General features: G+C 34.1%; 1 protein-coding gene across 1 annotated transcript in view; it reads left to right on the top strand.

Annotated features, from left to right (window-relative positions):
- Window positions 1–19,320, top strand: part of LOC137390621 (uncharacterized) — a 44,285-nt gene that overhangs the window by 23,529 nt on the left and 1,436 nt on the right. The window contains exons 10-16 of the mRNA XM_068076947.1: window positions 5,884–5,974; window positions 6,392–6,548; window positions 7,376–7,478; window positions 7,571–7,637; window positions 9,601–9,746; window positions 14,378–14,434; window positions 16,627–16,770. Coding sequence (XP_067933048.1) covers window positions 5,884–5,974; window positions 6,392–6,548; window positions 7,376–7,478; window positions 7,571–7,637; window positions 9,601–9,746; window positions 14,378–14,434; window positions 16,627–16,770 — 765 coding nt within the window. The remainder of the gene's footprint in view (window positions 1–5,883; window positions 5,975–6,391; window positions 6,549–7,375; window positions 7,479–7,570; window positions 7,638–9,600; window positions 9,747–14,377; window positions 14,435–16,626; window positions 16,771–19,320) is intronic.

The following is a 19,320-nucleotide window of genomic DNA, read 5'->3' as shown; positions in this document are numbered from 1 at the left end:
GAATACATGAGATGAATTTGTCGAAACGATTAAATAAATGACAAAATTCCTCTCTTGAATGGTATACTCGAGGATTGGAAAATTTGCAGGATTTAAATCTTTCTTCAACTTTTCCTTGCTTTTCAGCTTTTGCCTTCATCAACTGTCTAATGTAGTAAAGTTTTTTTTCAAGGATATCCCGGGCTTCATCAGCAATTTGGGAAATATACTGAACAAAAGAAGATATACAAGAATCAGTATCTCCCTCACTTACAAAACACTTTGGATCCTTAAATCCGGGTACATTTGAACAAACTGATATACTCATCAATTCGTGTCTCGATGTGAATGTAACCGAATTGGAATTTGGTGGAAGGTCGGATTTTGGAAGATAACACTCGATATCATAGGTGATTAAAAAGGGATAATAAGTATCTTCCTCAGCCACGGATATTCCTATCTCTCGTTTCAGTTGTTCGAAAATTGTAGGTGTTGCCTTAAACTTTCCTCCTTCGAAGATGAAGTTTGTTACTACTTTTTGACTACATTTATGTCTATTGAAATTTCCTCTTTTTGTAAAGCTCACTTCACAGGAAGGACAACTAAACCCTTTAGTATAAGCATTAACATCCTTGATGAAACTGAAATGAGAGTTCTGCAAATCGAGGAAGAGTTCCTTTCCCTCTTTTTGGGACGATGTCCAGATGACTGTTGAGGTTTCATCAGCATTCAGAGAAAATACGGTTATACGGAGGTCAAAACATTTCTCAAGAGAAATTAAGTCTCCTAACTCAATTCCAGGAAAATTATTCATCAGAACTTTGTTGGATGAGGAAGAAGAAATGTGATTCGAGTACTTTTGAAATAGCACCTTCACAAGTAGCTGTTTTGGTCTTTGTCTGGTGCAACTACATCGGTTTGAACACTTACACATTTCCTTCAATGCTAAACATCTGAAGAAACAGAGATTGTCTGTGTAAGGAGTGCAGCTATGAGGAATGTTATGCATAGTGATTACATGTCGATTGTTAAGAATGTGAGTCGGAAGATCTGAAGCCATTCCTATTTGCCCCATTCCAATCAATTTATAGAAATAAAATGAAATATTGGTAATTACATTCAATTTCCAAGCTGTATTCGGGCGTTCTCGAATCGCTATAGCAGCAAGATCTTGTCTTGTCAATTCTTCAAAGAAATTCTGTAGTTCCTGTCTTGTTGTAATCAGTTTTGCTTTTTTGAAAATTGTAGCATTATTCGATGAAGCATGAAAATATCTTAATTCTCCTGAAGTTTTATGTTCAAGAATGCATCCCACACTACAATTTAACTTAGCTCTTGTTTGTAACCCATTCCAAGTTGTCAACATCTCGTTCCATATTCTTTCCGAATGGTTTGGAGTTGGAAGTTCTGCTTGAGGAATATTTCCATTCCATAAATTTACGTTTAACGTTTCAACAACTCTTCCTCGTCGTCTTTTTGTTTTCATAGCATTCCAATATCTTCTTATTAACTCATCCCATTCCTCATCATCATTAACAGGAATGATATCCTGATTATCTTGTTCTCTTTCATTTTCGATAGGAACGATGGGCTCGACTCTATCATTAATACCAACTAAATTGTCATCATCAGCGTCCACTTCATTTTCGTTTCTTTCGATTTGATTTGTAGGTTGATCAGATAAATATCTATTTTCTTCGATTTCATTTGTATTTTCTTCTTCTGATACATCTGATTCATCGGATTCATCATCAGCAAGATTTCGAGTAATAGGAGTTACTGTTATCTTAGATCGACTAAGATCTCCTCTTCCAATTTGAGTTGAAGCAGAACGAAATGAAGAATGATGAGAAACAATCTTTACTTTTTCGAAAATGAAAGGGGGATTGGAAACTTGTATAATAATCGAGGCATCATCATCATCATCATATTCGTGATATTGTTCCGAAGAATCATTAGTTGATGTTGTAAACGATTCTGAACTTTCATTCGATTGGAGATGAATGTGTTTAACATGTCTTTTGAGGTTTGATTTTTTGTTAAATGAAGTCGAACATTCTAAGCAGATATATTTATTAGCTGAAACGGATGATACACTTCTTTCCCTACTTCTGCTTCTTTCTCTATTATCAATTGAAGTGGAAGGAGCAGAATTTTCCGATGAAATTAAATTATGCTCTCGTGAAAGCTTGAACATCTTTGAGGAAGATTTCCAGCTGCCAAGAATTAAAAATCTCATTTTACTATTCTCTCTACATTTATTCATTCATTAAAAATTTTTTCCACCAATTATTGTAAATCAACTCACCTCATCAGATTTGCTCCAGTCTCCTTCTGAATGGGAAGATGCCGGATACATTTCCTTGATGTATTCAAATTTCGGAGATATATAATCCAGTGAAACAGAGATAATCCAAAGTTCTGAGAAGATTATACATAGATATCCAAATTGTAGAATTAATCCAAACTTTTGTGAGATATATAATCCAGTTAGTTCGGAGAAATATAATCCAGTGAAACAGAGATAATCCAAAATTCTGAGAGAAGATTATACATAGATATCCAAATTGTAGAATTAATCCAAACTTTTGTGCGATATATAATCCAGTTAGTTCGGAGAAATATAATCCAAAGTTCTGAGAGAAGATTATACGTAGATATCCAAATTGTAGAATTAATCCAAACTTTTGTGAGATATATAATCCAGTTAGTTCGGAGAAATATAATCCAAAGTTCTGAGAGAAGATTATACGTAGATATCCAAATTGTAGAATTAATCCAAACTTTTGTGAGATATATAATCCAGTTAGGTATAGAAATAGTTCGAAAAAAACTCTCGATAATGGTGAGTCCATCAAACTTGGCTGTATTTATACTAGTCAAGTTCAAGGAGGTGGAACCTGCACAAAAGCTATAAATCACTTCTAATCCAACTTGTCTCACTCAACTTTCGCGAAATTGGATTTCGCGAAATTACACATTATATATATTATATAGTCAACTTTCGCGAAATTGAATTTCGCGAAAAGTGAATTTCGCGAAATTGGATTTCGCGAAATTACACATTATATATATTATATAGTCAACTTTCGCGAAATTGAATTTCGCGAAAAGTGAATTTCGCGAAATTGGATTTCGCGAAATTACACATTATATATATTATATAGTCAACTTTCGCGAAATTGAATTTCGCGAAAAGTGAATTTCGCGAAATTGGATTTCGCGAAATTACACATTATATATATTATATAGTCAACTTTCGCGAAATTGAATTTCGCGAAAAGTGAATTTCGCGAAATTGGATTTCGCGAAATTACACATTATATATATTATATAGTCAACTTTCGCGAAATTGAATTTCGCGAAAAGTGAATTTCGCGAAATTAGATTTCGCGAAATTACACATTATATATATTATATAGTCAACTTTCGCGAAATTGAATCTCGCGATTTTCAATTTCGCGAAAAGTCTTCTGATATTATGGATGATGCAACTAAATTTATCAAAACTCATTAATCATTTGATGAGGAGAATTGTATATAACCAGCAGAATTTTACTAAAACGATATCAGTTCTTCATTCAAACTCAGAGAATTAACACACTACACAACTATGGAGGATAATACTCAATCTGGAGTGATAAAACCTGGATCGAATAGTTCAGTGAAGATGACGAAAAAGAGAATTTCACCTGTAACTCTTTCTAACACGACTCCTTCAACGAAGAAGAAGAAATCCAACCAAATCGAAACGAATTTGGAGCAAAGGGTAAAAGATGTGGCAGACAAGTTAAGAACATTAAGTAAGGCTACTTTAATGGAAGCAAAATCACTGCAGAGAATGTCAGATCTTTCAATAGGATTGATTATGGAGGTGACAAAAACGGAAGAAGCTCATTCGATCCATGGAGCGTGCTGTATCATTCACTTCAACTATGTGGAAAATGGGATTAGTAAATCTACTGCTGTATTTGCTCCAAAACGATTTCTGGATGGATCGCTGTCTTATCCAAGTATTATGGTATATCTTGGATTAAAACCTAAGGCTAATGGACAGGGAAGTTACCATGATTTAAGAAGAGTAACAGAAGGAACCTCAACTCCCTCAGATATGAAACGTACTCTAGCCAATCTGAGATCGAAGAAACTTGAAAAACTTATACAACATTTCGAGATTCGTCATCTCAAGGAGTTCAAAGCACCATCTATTTTCCACTATCACAATGTTGGAGCAAGTGAATACAAAGATGGTGAAGGCAATGTGGATGTGGTACCAACTGTAGCATTTTCAACCAAAGTTGATGGAGAGGAAGTTCAAGGAACTTTAACGATGCCTTCGAGATGTGCCCTTTCGTTGAAAGAAAATTGTCCGGGTATCATTATATACAAGGGGCTAGTAACATCTCACAATACTCGCGAATACTACGATGTAGTAGTCATGGGACATGAAGAAGCAAGCAGATTTTACGAGAGTTCGGTACAATGCAAAAAGGATCCTTCTATCTCACTTATTTCCGATGACGATGAGTGATTGATGAACAACTCGATACAAACTTCGTTTTAATGAATGTACATGATCATTTTCTTATATATATTCAATGTTTCATTTATACTATATTATCTTTATTCTGACTTATCTACTTGTACACTTCGTTTTAAAGAATGTACATGAACATTTTCTTATATATATTCAATGTTTCATTTATACTATATTATCTTTATTGTGACTTATCTACTTGTACATTTCATATATTTCAAGTTAAACAAACTATTTTATTTTTATTGAAACGAAATGATGATGGAAATAATGAATAATACATATAAATATATCTTTTAAAGTGAATAATTTTGTAATAAAACTGATCTTTCATTCAACATATATGAAAAACCGAAAATAAAAATCCTTAAAATTCTTAACCATTCAAGAGCTTCAACATTACAAAAACATCAAATCTTCAAAAAAAATAACTTTGTACATAAACACTTTTTCATATATATTCAACGTTCTCAAATATATAACATTCTCCACTTTGCACATAAACACTTTCTCATATATATTCCATGTTTCAAATATATAACAATCTCCGAAAAATCAACCCCTCGGTGTCCCAGATATTAACCCCCTCACTCATCCGCTAGGTAATCTCTCGCTCTCCTCGATAATCCGCGAGATCCACTCCGGAAAACCATCCAGCCCTCGATGTCCCAGATATTCACCCCCACTATTCCACCGATAATCGGCGACGATTCGCCCGACTAATCCGCGACGATTCCCCCGACTAATCCCGCGATAATCCGCGTTCAATCGGATGACTCATCCCCCGCTAATCCGATGACTCATCCACAGATAATCCGCCGATTACGCCAGGAGCGGATCCGTAACCCCTCGAATTCAACCCCCTACTCTACACCACAATTTCCCCCCAAACCCCAACATCTCATTCAACTCCACACGATTCAATCTACACCCCTAGCCAATTTAATTCACAACCCCCTTTTTCTATCCCCCTGCTGGATCCGTCACTTTTATGTGTAGATCTGCTCTCTATATACTACTAATCTTTTATTATGTTTCATTGGTTACCTTCTAACATGATGCAATCTGTCTTTGCTGGTTCCAAGCAGAGCTGAAGTTACATCTATTACATAGACTACCTTATTTTATGGTTCACGAACATAAATTTTAAGCCTGGTCTTTTGAACTGTAGCCTCCATTGTTCAATCAATACACATGTACGATCTATAGTTTAGATGTCTATGAGGATGCATTCCTGTTTTTCTTTTCAACATCATTATTCATTATTCTCGTTGTTGTTATTGTATATTACTATTACAACTATTTCTAACAGTATTTTTATTCTTGCTGTTAATGTATTATTATTTTCATTATTATTTTACTTGTAGGGAAGCTGTGGTGTTATTAAGAAGTTAAAAGCAACACAACTTCATGAGATCAATTTAAACCTTATCTCAGGCCGGAGGTCTCCCCTCAAAGGTGAATTAGGTTGCGTGTATTGTATTGTCTATTATGACGGCAAACAAGATTTTCAGATATGGGGCCCAGCATGTTTTTTCTTTAATATCTCAAGGTGTGAAGGCTTGAGAAGCTTATAGTTGGGTCGTTGAGACAATATCTATTGTCTTCAAGCAATGATTGGTTTAAAATGTCTTTAATAAAAACATCGTAAATAAAATAGACTTTACAGCGTTAGTCTTTCTATAAATATTTCATTATTATAAGACAAATCTTCTCATAGCATTAAATGCTATGAAAGATAGTTTATAGCATACTTCAAAAAACAAACTTTAAAGGATTTTGTTCAAGTATGCAAAATTTACCTTCTCTTTTCATACTCATAGTAGCACATGCTAAAGTGTTGCATATATAAGTTTATATCCGCATGCTTTTCAGAATCTTTAGTAAAGAGAGTGAGTTCTTCAGAAGAGTATTCCTTTGAGTTGGCGAGGTCACTAGTAGACAGCAAACTGCAAGCCATGCTAGATGAACAAGTCTGCAAGAAGGATGAGTTGGCGTACTATGACCCGGACATTCACATTCCACTCAACGGGTGCTTCTATGTTGTTTTTTATTGTTTCACATTTATCACTAAATATGGATAGTTCTATGTTTATTTTTATATACATTTTTTCACCTCTATTAATAGAGTTGAATAGCTCTTTGCTTTCTGTATTCTCCCATCAGGTAGAGTGAACTATTTGCATGTTTGATATCTGAATTACTGGTATATGGTCATGGAATAATTCTGTTTCATGTCTGATTATTCCATAACTAATGCTTCACTTGTTAAAACTTTCTTTAAACCAACTCGGAAATGGCTGATTGTAGTTTCTCTGGGATGATTCTGAACACAATTACAATTGACCTTACTGCGGAAAAAGCATATTCTATGGTCTAAATTCCTCTTCGGCTAGGTCTTGATATGTGGCAATCTTGTTTACTCTGTTTCAAAAGTTTCAAATGTACAGACATAACCTGGGACATCAAAGTCTCTGAGGTCATATTCCAATTCCTGTCTATACCAAAAAAAAATATTTTTGTTGGTTAAACTCAGGGAAATTTTCCTCATACACATTAAACACCTGCATGTATTTAGTTTGCCTAGAACTGCTTAATTTATTTAATTACCTGATCCATAAAGATTATGGATCAGGTAACTAAGATATTGAGGCAATTAAGAGCATATAATTTTCCTTTAGACCATTTTTCTTCTTCTTCATCTTCTTTTGTTCTCTCTCTCCCTCTCTGCTTCTTTCACTCTTTTTTATTGTCTTACTTTCTCTCTGTCTCCCTTCTTAACTTTTTTATCTCCTATTTCTCAGCTTTTTCTATTCCCTAGTTTTGGCTTTCCTTTTAAGCTTATAGGTGCTTGTACAGGTTGCTAGAAGAAGTGAAGACAATGAAGCGCCGAAAGATTCTGCCACCAATAAAAGCAAAGACAGCCTCGCCTCCAATAATCAAAATCACCAAAGCAGCAAAGGTAAAGAGCAACTTCAGAAATCGTTTATCCTAAATTCTAAAATTATATTTACCAAAATCTTTTTTGTAAGGTTTTTCGTGTCTATATCTTAGACAGAAAAAAGACAACTAGAGAATATTCCAGAAGAAGATGAAGATGAAGAAGCATTGGATTCTGAAAGTAAGCATCTACAAGTAAAAACACCCCTAATTATCATACTAACAACTAAAAACTTTTTAGTACAAAACAAGGGTTGTCCAAAACTCTCTCATGTCTGTATATGAGTGTTCAAAGTGAGGTTGAACTGTTTGTGGTTATTTAATTACGAAATATCAAAATACCAAGAAGGCGAGGCATTGCATTGGAAATGTTTCAACTAATTTGCGTTTGGAATTCTCCACTGACATTTTGGACATGCACAACTCAAAACCAGAACTGAAAAAATTCATGTTTGTATTGGGTCAAACAGTAGCGTGATTAAGTTTCAGTAAGGCCGAGATTCGACATTATAAATCTGCTGCAGGAATATTGTATGAGACTTGCATTTGGTATTAGTGCAGGAGTTTGGATTAGTTATACAATGGTACTACCTGCACATTTTGTTAGCATTAATAGACAACAGATTAATCTAAATATATAAAACTGAGTGTTTGCTGGTCTGATGTTGGTCTTCCGAATGTCCAGTCATTGCGACTCAAGTAGGTACGAAAAAACTGCTTTGCAGTTGAATTGAGCTTGGAAACACAGGTTTTGCAGACAGACATGCTAACCTCAACACCAGTTGGCCATAATATTGAAATATGGCGATTATTGCCATATTATGGAATAATTGTGGTCGTACATATTACACTCGCCAATCTTTAATGGAGCATGAGACTGCTAGTGTACTATAAGAAGAATACGTGCCCAGACTTCCTCAAAATGCTATAAATATATGTATATATACAGCATAAACTTAATTAAACTTATAGCATATTCATAAATAAACAAACACCTTCATTTAAAAGTTAGAATGGTAAATTTTGTATATGTTGATTGAAAATAAATTCTCTGAGCAAAATATTTTCTACTACTTGTGCAATGCCAAGTATTAAGCTAGAATTATGTTTGATTAACTCATGAAAAGTTTAAAGGTTGGCTTGCAACAAAATTCACATTACAGTTATTTGGTATCAAAAGATTCACCATGTTTTACTCCGTTGTGTTGTAGGTGGAAAATATGTGGAAATGTGATTACAAGCTCTTAAAAGCTCAAAAACGAAAAGCCGCCGTAGATTGGAGTCTCTTTATTTCTCTGACGTAGTCATGAAATTTGGTTATCGTCTTGTCACGTGATGTTCTCACGTGAATTGAAAGGCCAATAAAAAGCTCGAAATAAAACTTATTGTAGCACTAGTTTATGACAAACACTTCGGGTTTTACCGAAGACCCCGTATCAAATATAGATGCTCGCTACTTTACAGTTTTGTTTCGGCATTATTCAATTGTCAAGTCGTAATCTGATCACGTGACCCAATACTTCGCAAATAATTTTTTGCCGCACTTTTCAATTATCACAGGTGACCAACAGGCTCATCATGATTATCAGACAATGATAGGTACTCCTTCGAGCTAAGGTTAAAAAGGTTAACGATTTTTTAAGGTAAGTTATAAGATATCAGTGCTAAAAGTGGCAGCATTCCAATGACGATAAAACAGACGCGTAAGAACAATAGACATGGTTTTATTGAATGCGTGAAGTACATTTGTGAGAATATTTCGACGAATAAGGTTGCATGAAAGTGTAAACAGAAACCATCTTGTAGCAACTACGTCTCATTTGAGCCATTTTGGAAAGCGAATCCAAACTACAGCGGTCTCATGTGGCTGCGATTAACTGTTCGTTTTTGAGCTTTTAAGAGCTTGTAATCACATTCCCATATATTTTACACCTACAACACAACACAGTAAGACATGGTGAATCTTATGATACCAAATAACTGTAATGTGAATTTTGTTGCAAGTCACCCTTTAATTAATGAAGATAGTAGGCAGTGGCTAATATTTCTGGTAATTTTAAAACTACTGTTAATTTCCTGTGCACAAACAATTTTATTATTTGTGCAACGCTGGGCATTCAGTAGTATTTCTATTAATTATGAAGTTGCAGAAGACTTTAGCATGAGATCAACAGAGGAGATGGTGAGGTTGCTGGAAGAGGCTATGAAACCAAAAGAGCAAATGATGAGGCAGTCACAGGACGCTATATTGAAGGAACAGAATATTTCTCAAGCAGAATCTTCCGAAAAGGTGAAACTTGAACTTCTTTTCTATATTCTAGTTTACACACAGTTCCAATTGACATACATAGTAACAGAGTTGACACACATAATAACATAGTTGACACACATAATAACATAGTTGACATCCATAATAACATAGTTGACATTCATAGTAATAGAGTTTGCATACATAATAACAGAGTTGACACACATAATAACATAGTTGACACACATAATAACAGAGTTGACATACATAGTAATAGAGTTGACACACATAATAACATAGTTGACACACATAATAACATAGTTGACACACATAGTAACAGAGTTGACATACATAGTAATAGAGTTAGCATACATAGTAACAGAGTTGATTCATAGTGCCTTTGAAAATTAGAAAAAAGCATTGTAATGCCTTCAATTGGCCTCCCTTTGCGTATGTATGTAACAAGCAGGGTTCTAAGCATTCATTGCAGAATTCATTTATTTCTTTAAGTTGTTTTCGCAGAAAGGTTTTTGTAAACACTACTAATAGATACAATAGTATAGATGTATACAAGCTAAGAAGCCGGAGTTGTGTATACTTGCCTGCGTTACTTTTGAGATCTAAAATGTAGGCATTCATATTTAGACAACTCTCTCATTAGTTATGTGACAAACCACATCATCTGTTGAATATATTACTCGTTGTGTTGACTGCTGAATGGGCAGAATTCAGAAATATGTATATGTGAATAACAGTTATTGCGCAATGAGTCAGAGGTTGGTAAACCCTGCAATGACCAGTCCTGTCAACTTAATTCAATTTTTAAAGTGAAAAGTATGCGGAGGCAAAGATAGAAATATGTGACCGCTTGTCATGATATGGAAGATGAATTAGTATAATAACATAACAGTAGCTCGTCGTAGGTCAAAGGGCACGAGCCAGTCATTGCTTGCCGACAGGATTTTGCTTTTAGAACAACAGAATTTGAGCTGTTACAAAATATTATGCTGATGGGTAGTCAAAACAATGTGCCAGAATATATATTTGCATTGACAGGCTAGAGGAAAAATAAAGGCGGGAATGAGAAAAACATATCAATCAAATCTATTCATTTTTGGTCACGTTGCTGCTTCTGTACAATAAGATTTTATCAGACACTGTTAGAGTGCTGGACCTCTGAGTTTCTCATGTATTTGTTCTGTTTATTTCATTTTCTGTTAAAAGTGCTGGCCGTGTGCGAAATAAGGCTGGTTACGCTTTAAAAGTATGTAGCAATATGGAAACAGGGCTAAAATGGCCTTAGTTTAATCTGATGGCTAATTTTTTAACTTCCTGGCGTCTAATTAAATTGTGTAATATTTATCTATGGTTATTGAAATTTAGTGTTTTAGAGGGTGGTAATCCTTCTAATAGTACAATAGTAGACAATAGTGTAGAATGATGGTAATAACATCTCACAAACTAGTTGGCATAACAATCTAATCACCGAACTCACGCGGGTTGGAAACGATTGGCTCAAGAATTGGCGTAATATTCTTCTTCTTGGTTATTTGCAAATTCAGCGGTTATTGTACCTTTACTTGATATGTTCATTGCATTTCCTACTTTTTCATCATTCTAGCAACATAATTTTAGTGTTCTGTCTGTCACCTTTTCATCTATTTCTAATTGTCGTTATTGTTTTTACGTTTACTACTTCTCCAAACACTCTCATAATGACAGGCTCAGACAACTCCCTCACTTTCAGACTGTCTAATTTATCTTAATAATTCTTTGTACTTTTTAATCTTCTTAATCTTCTTCTCTTCAAACCTTACGTTCTCAGCGCTGCAATGTTTACCATCCCAGCATGGCCACCAGCCATTTTAGTATCATGATGTCTGGTCGGCCCACTTGCATGATGTAATCGGTTTATATGAATGAAATCATTATTGAATTATTGCTAAAACTGTAATTACTATAGCGTTATGGTGAAGCTTTTGCTGACTGTTACATCGCAATTCATACAAACCCTCTGAACTTATATGTAGATAGATAGAACTTTTCATAAAGTATTTGTTGAACCCAGTAGAGTAGTTTTTGTGTTTGTTTGTTTGTTTGTTATCCAGTCTCCTGTGGCCAGCATGAAGTACCTTTATTCATCATTCCAGTCATTATTATTATTGTCGCTCTGTATTATTATTGTTGTTATCATTGTTATCGTGAAAATTTGACGAGAACTGACAATCGCTTTGCTATTTGTCCAGTGCTCTCAAACGTAGATTGACAGTACTTTGTAATGCCCATCGATACTATAAGAAAGATTTTGCTAGATTTTGCTTACACACTTGCTGAGTACTTTTATACGCTTACTCAGACTGAATACAGCTACTGGGCGTCACTCATGATTGGTGGTTGAAGCATTTGTTATAATTCTCTCTACAATTATTAGCTGTTCAGTGAATGGAGTGATAGATAATGCATGTAGTATGAGATGTCTTATACTTGGTAACTCTCAGTTCAGCACAAGTTCCAGAATCTGGATTGATTACATAAAAAATGTAAATACAAGGTAATATAGGCCGATATTTAAAAAATAGAACCATAAAACTTTTCATTGCCGCAGTGAAATGCCATCAAAAAGTGAATAATGCAGCTCTTGGCAGAAAATGCGTGTCACGAGCGCCATTTTGAAGTTAAAAACCAGAATCTTCGAAAGTTGAAAAATAATGCAAGCTGCGGTTTACTACTCGAGTATCAAAACCAGGGCATATCATCAAAGTTGTGCATTTGAGTGTGTGCGCGCCTCGTGCGTGCTTGTATGTGAACATTTTGTGTTTATAAAAATTTGCATGTGCTTGACATGAATATATGTCTTATTATGGCAGGTTTCAATGAAAATGAAATTATAAGCAACTTTATACTTTTTTATCACTTTTAACCGCATTTTTGTATAATTAATTAAACTGATAAATTTAAAAAGCATTAAAAAGTGTTTTACCTCAAAAATAATAAGCCTGGATTGCCTTTGTTGTTTACTACAAATAGCTTATGTTCCACATTAGGCTTAAATGAAGTTTAAGTAAAGTTTAGGTGTAGCCCTACCCTTATATAGGAATTTGCATGGCTTGGTATGTAGTTTTAGACCTGTTTGCAGGCATGTTAGATTTCTAGCTATAGCATAAATGCTTTTGGTGGAACTCATCTTTTGTATAAAGCATAAAATGTTGTTGGTATTACTACCTCCACAACATCGACTTATCGATTTTTTTCAACAAGCTAATAAGGTGAAAGGGTCAACCATGATAGCTCAGTTGATCGGTACTGATGGCTAGTCACTTGTTATTTTGCTAGCAACTCAATACTCATTTATATAGTTGTATATTACATAGATGACTAACAACAACTCAATACTCCTTTATATAGTTGTATATTCCATAGATGACTAATGACAACTCAATACTCTTTTATATAGTTGTATATTCCACAGATGACTAACAACAACTCAATACTCCTTTATATAGTTGTATATTCCAAAGATGACTAACAACTCAATACTCCTTTATATAGTTGTATATTCCATAGATGACTAACAACAACTCAATACTCCTTTATATAGTTGTATATTCCAAAGATGACTAACAACTCAATACTCCTTTATATAGTTGTATATTCCATATATGACTAACAACAACTCAATACTCCTTTATATAGTTGTATATTCCAAAGATGACTAACAACTCAATACTCCTTTATATAGTTGTATATTCCACAGATGACTAACAACAACTCAATACTCCTTTATATAGTTGTATATTCCATAGATGACTAACAACAACTAAAAACTCCTTTATATAGTTGTATATTCCAAAGATGACTAACAACTCAATACTCCTTTATATAGTTGTATATTCCATAGATGACTAACAACAACTCAATACTCCTTTATATAGTTGTATATTCCATAGATGACTAACAACAACTCAATACTCCTTTATATAGTTGTATATTCCATAGATGACTAACAACAACTCAATACTCCTTTATATAGTTGTATATTCCACAGATGACTAACAACAACTCAATACTCTTTTATATAGTTGTATATTCCATAGATGACTAACAACTCAATACTCCTTTATATAGTTGTATATTCCAAAGATGACTAACAACTCAATACTCCTTTATATAGTTGTATATTCCATAGATGACTAACAACAACTCAATACTCCTTTATATAGTTGTATATTCCAAAGATGACTAACAACAACTCAATACTCCTTTATATAGTTGTATATTCCATAGATGACTAACAACAACTCAATACTCCTTTATATTTTTGTACATTATATAGATGACCAGCAGCAAACCAGGTGATGCCGGGCATAGTTTTCAACTTCAATCATACAGCCCGCTGGCAGGTGCTCGAGACGCTGGTTCTTAGAAACTAGGCGTAGCATATGCATTTAATGTTTGAACAAAATTGGCCCTAAAATTTTGAAACGCTTGTCGTTTAAGCAGACTAACAGACACACTCTCACACACCATACATGTTAATATAAATATTAGTCTGACCACCTTCTCATCTGTTTGTGATTATGCTGAATACAAATTTTTTCATGGCTAGTCATTGATTCATTGAACTTTCGGTCAAAACATTTGTTATCATGCTGAAATTAATTCTTGTATTTTAGAAATGCAGCCCAGATGTTTTCATTACTGTACAGCACCTCAAGGCAGGGTCGCACTTTGTAAGTTGCTGTTTACAAAATTCTGGAGGCTTGCATTTCCTTTTATCGAACTAAAAATTTCTCATACCCATGTAATTTCTGTATTTATGTACTCAATAATGTGGGAGAGTATCCTAAAGCTGGTGCCTTGACTGTGTTTATCCTCTGCTTCTCTTCTGATCAACAGGATATCACTTCAAGTGAAATTAAATTAATTTATTACCTAGACGCTTTCACCTTTCCATGTGAATCAGAAAAATAAATAAGAATATTGAATTTTGATGACTTCAGTCTGTTGCTAGGATGTCCCATCACGCCATCAACTTTGTTTTTGTAATTTGATTCTTTATCGATAAACGAGCAAATTAAACTTTCAACCCGTTTCCGCATTACACTAGTGAAAGTTGAGGTCAGTATACCTCTACATCAGTCTCACTACTCCTTACCTTACCTTAGATAGTCAGATGCGGCTGGTGAGCAATTTTTACTCAGAATTGAATAAACAAACTTGTATATATACCTACATTTTGTTTTTGACATTGCATAGTCAAAAACCTTTATTCCAAAATGAAATATTTTTCATTTTGGTTATTAAATTTAAAAATTTAGAAAATTTACGATTCTATAACATAAACAGCTTAGATCTATTAATAGTCTGCTGCCTTGGAGCACTTAAACTCAAATATAAATATTTGGCAGTCAATTTTAAGGTGAGATTATTATGTATTCTATAAAGTAAAATCCTTAAATTTTAAGAAAGTAAGAAAATACAAGGCGTCAAGGTCTTTTGTTAAAATTATCAAAAAAGCATTTTTGAGAAGATTATTTGGTTTCCAAAAACTTGTTGTGAGGTAACATAAACTCACAAAAAAGTTGATTATTGAGATATGAAATGTTACAGTCACAAACATACGTACGTCTGCTACTTAGCCACTGATCTGTTATTGTCTTCTGTTTTTCTTTAATTTTCGCTTACATCTTATTTATGGAAGAAACTTTGATTTTTTATATACTCTTTTTAAAGGTACATGCACTGACTACATTGAGATACTCTAGAAATATGCATTTGCAAGGATTCAACTAGGAAAACTCAACAAAAACTTGTCACCTTTTAATGCTGTTGGTCACTCTTATCCCTAAATGTACATGCATGTAGACTGTAAGATTGTTAAATGTTTAAATAATAAGAAGTATAAGTTTATCTTTGAAATTGAAGCTAATTTATGACTTCTGACAAAGAACAAACATAGTTGACTCCAAAAATGTGAATATATCCAGTTAAAAGGGATCCAAGGGTTTGCAATACTAACAATGAGACGTTCAGTTCTGCATCAACCATCACTCACAACAAAATCATGGCACTTAGTAAAAGATAATATACTATGACTAGATGGCAAATAGCAGAGTTTGGTTATGGCTATGCACAATATCTGTGGAATGTAAACATGTTTTATCTCACCGTCTGCTCGTAACAACATATATCTTTGTGTGTCATACTATTTTATAGTCATGGAGAAATATCTCTCTAACCATTTTCCAGATAGAATGATTTACAAAAAATACGATGCTCAAGCTAAAAAAGCTATGGTGAAATTATCAGCAGGCAACCAATGATCTAGGTTAAATGATAGGCCAAACTAACAATGAACTACCTACAACATTTTTCAAAAGCCTAAAAGCTATATAGTGTAATCAACAAAAAACTAAAAATATTAAAATACCTTTTTCAGAAAACCGATAATCTGATTAGGATCTGAAAAAACAATTAGTTACATGCATAGTACCAATGAGCAACAGTATATCATAGTACCAATGAGTCGCAGTATATCATATAGTACCCAGGAGTAACAGTATATCATAGTACCCAGGAGTAACAGTATATCATAGTACCCAGGAGTAACAGTATATCATAGTACCAATGAGTCGCAGTATATCATAGTACCAATGAGTTACAGTGTATCATAGTACTAATTAGTCATAGTATATCATAGTACCAATGAGTCACAGTACAATATAGCACCAATGAGTCACAGTATACCATAGTACCAATGAGTCACAGCACATCATAGCACCAATGAGTTACAGTGTATCATAGCATCAAAAGTCAGTATAGCTATTTGCAATCTAAAATGTTCTTAAACGATAAGATCGATCTGCCTCCTTCGCAGGAAAAAATTTAGGATAAACCAAAACTTGACTGTTCATACTTGAAGGGGTTGTTAGAAGCCATCGCTGACCTAAGCTTTAAGCACCCTTCTCTAAGTCTGGTGAGCAACGGTGCCGAGTGTGTGGTTATACATAGGAAGCTCTTCCTTGATAATGCTCCTCTCAAACTTCTTGACAAGCTTCGAGAACAGGTATGTTTAGCGCAAGTCTTGACTTTTTAATCAGTTCTTTGGGTTACTATTTCTTGAGTGGATTTCATGTTTTGGATGAAATTTATATGGTGAGTGATGTTGGCATGGTAGCAAAGTTTTCATGAGCATCATGTGTTTAGTTTGAAAAGTTCTCTTTTTCGTAGGTGTAGGCGGTATCCGGTTTATGAAAATTCATTGCTGTTGGTAGCTTTTTGAAACACTAGAGATAATTGCTATACTATATATATATACTATGTACAAATATGCTTAACATACATTTTTACACAAAATAAATTATGAGATTCTACTAATTTGCTAAACTACACTCTGTTATGCCTGAGAACCAAAGTTCAAAAATCAGATTAACTTATTGAGTTTTAGTTACATATTTGAAACTCTTGGTGCCCTCAGATATAGTAGGCGTGCAATTATACATTAAGAAGTTGAGTATTTGTTAATATTCAGTTACTTTCTTGCGTTTGGGTATTGACCATTCCTGGAGTAGTGTCTACAACTTAGGCTCGTTTTATTTGTCTGCAATGCTAAGTTGAGATTACATCAAGTTTACAGCTAGTTTTTTATTGTTACTTCAGATCCTTGTCATGGGCTGACCATTACACTGTTACATTTAGCTTGTTAATAGTTCTGCGTTAGATAGTATGGCATATTTTCATACTTAAATTTAGCTAGCAATATGGCTGAAGGGTGACCGATAGACTAGCTCAGTGGTTTCGGTGTTCAAGACACGCCGCAAAATTCTGCTTATTTCGCCAGCAAAAACTAATAATGACAGCATAGATAAATCTAACACATCTAACTTGACATCAGTTATTCCACGGAGTGAATCGACAGTCAATGTTGATGTCATTCTATACACAAAGTGTCTATTTATTTGCAAATTAACCAAACTTTTTGACTCACATCAGTTGAGAAGCAATAGTACCATTCACCAGTGTAGTCATTTTTTTGTACTGACCCATTTCCAGTTTCCAATGACCCATTTCCATGTGTTGATTAAACAAATCTCATATCACATAGCATTACCTTTTAGACACTTGTATTTTAGAACTGTGCCTCGTGGGAGAGGCATCATATCAAAAAATGCTGCCTGCTATTCACAGCATCCTTGTCTAGTGTTGGGCTCTTAAAGGCTGTCTATTCTTAGAATACAGCCAGACCCTTAGATAGTATTTATATCAAGGGTAATAACTGTTTCTTTAAAAATACTCCCCTAATAGTACACACTTGCTTCTAGTTGTCAGAAAATATCGATTATATCGGTACGGTCTAGCAATGGTGGCTTTGTTTACTACTCACTACTTTGAGTAGTAGCTTTATATAGGCATATCTCCTTCGATGATAAACAGAATGCTGCTCAAAATATCATTTTTCATGAATAAATCAATAGAATGATATTTTAGAATTTTTAGGGAAAGATTTTACTGAAACCTGTTACCATAAAGATTAGCTTTAATTATTCTGGGATAAAATATTTCAATTATTTGCAATATTGGTACTAGTTGCAGCCAATACTGATATTGTAGTCAGATATAAGATTAAAACTATCAGTAAAAACCTACAGATTAATACATTAAAGTCTCCAGTTACAGATTTGTTGGCGGCAAATGTGTAATATGTAAAGTTGATATTATTAGATGGCGTAACAAAAAACATTTCAACAAACTACATTCAGCTCATGCAGACCTATATAAAGTTTGTTAGCATGTCCAAAACAAAGCTGTAATATAGGGGAAGCCCCTATCTTACCTTTTATCCTAAAGCAGTATAAAAACTTGTTAAGACACCACCCTCAATCCTTTTCACAAAAACATTTGTTGTGAGACAGTCTGTAAGTTGTGAATCAGACATATCACATGTTCAAGTCACGCTAGTTATATAAGCTTAACTAGAACACTCTAGAACAATTCGTCGATATGCTACTGCGAGATAAGATAACTGCTAAACTAAGGCAGATAGTACACCAATGCTACAATCGTGAAACATAGCTGGTCACATCTAAAGTGAGTACAGAAAGTCGCTTATTCTAGGCTACTTAAAACTTGCCATTACTTGTTTTATTTTCAAAGTTGGGTTTATGAGTTCACCACATGACTGCAGGTAAACCTAACTAATAAGTTAAAATATTACCCGCAAAGTGTCTCTTTTAATTAATAAGTTAAAAAGATTTCTGCGATAATACTTCTATCTTCAAAACGCCAGCACCGTTAACACAAGTGGTCATTATCCAAAGTAGTTTGTAGCTCAATGTAAAACTATCTTTTCTTCATTTTTAATGAGGTCGTCTGAAGGTGGGTATTGAAGAGACTGGCCGAAGGCCCAGAGCATATACATGTAGAGTCGAAATGAAGTTGGCCAGAAAATGTAGAAAGGCTCAGCATATACGTAGACTATTTATTAATAGGAAGTCTTTTGAACAGCCTTTAATTTTATGTGTTGGTGTCAGTATGTGTTTATGAAGTATTCAGAATATTTACTACAACAAGAGCCGTGTCTGTCCATCTGTCAGTCCGAAACCATGCTAAGAGCTTT

This window comes from Watersipora subatra, chromosome 3 (genome assembly GCF_963576615.1).
Source record: "Watersipora subatra chromosome 3, tzWatSuba1.1, whole genome shotgun sequence".
NCBI classification, from domain to species: Eukaryota; Metazoa; Bryozoa; class Gymnolaemata; order Cheilostomatida; family Watersiporidae; genus Watersipora; species Watersipora subatra.
The sequence above is the reverse complement of the archived record's forward strand: the minus strand, read 5'-3'. Positions and strand labels throughout refer to the sequence as shown.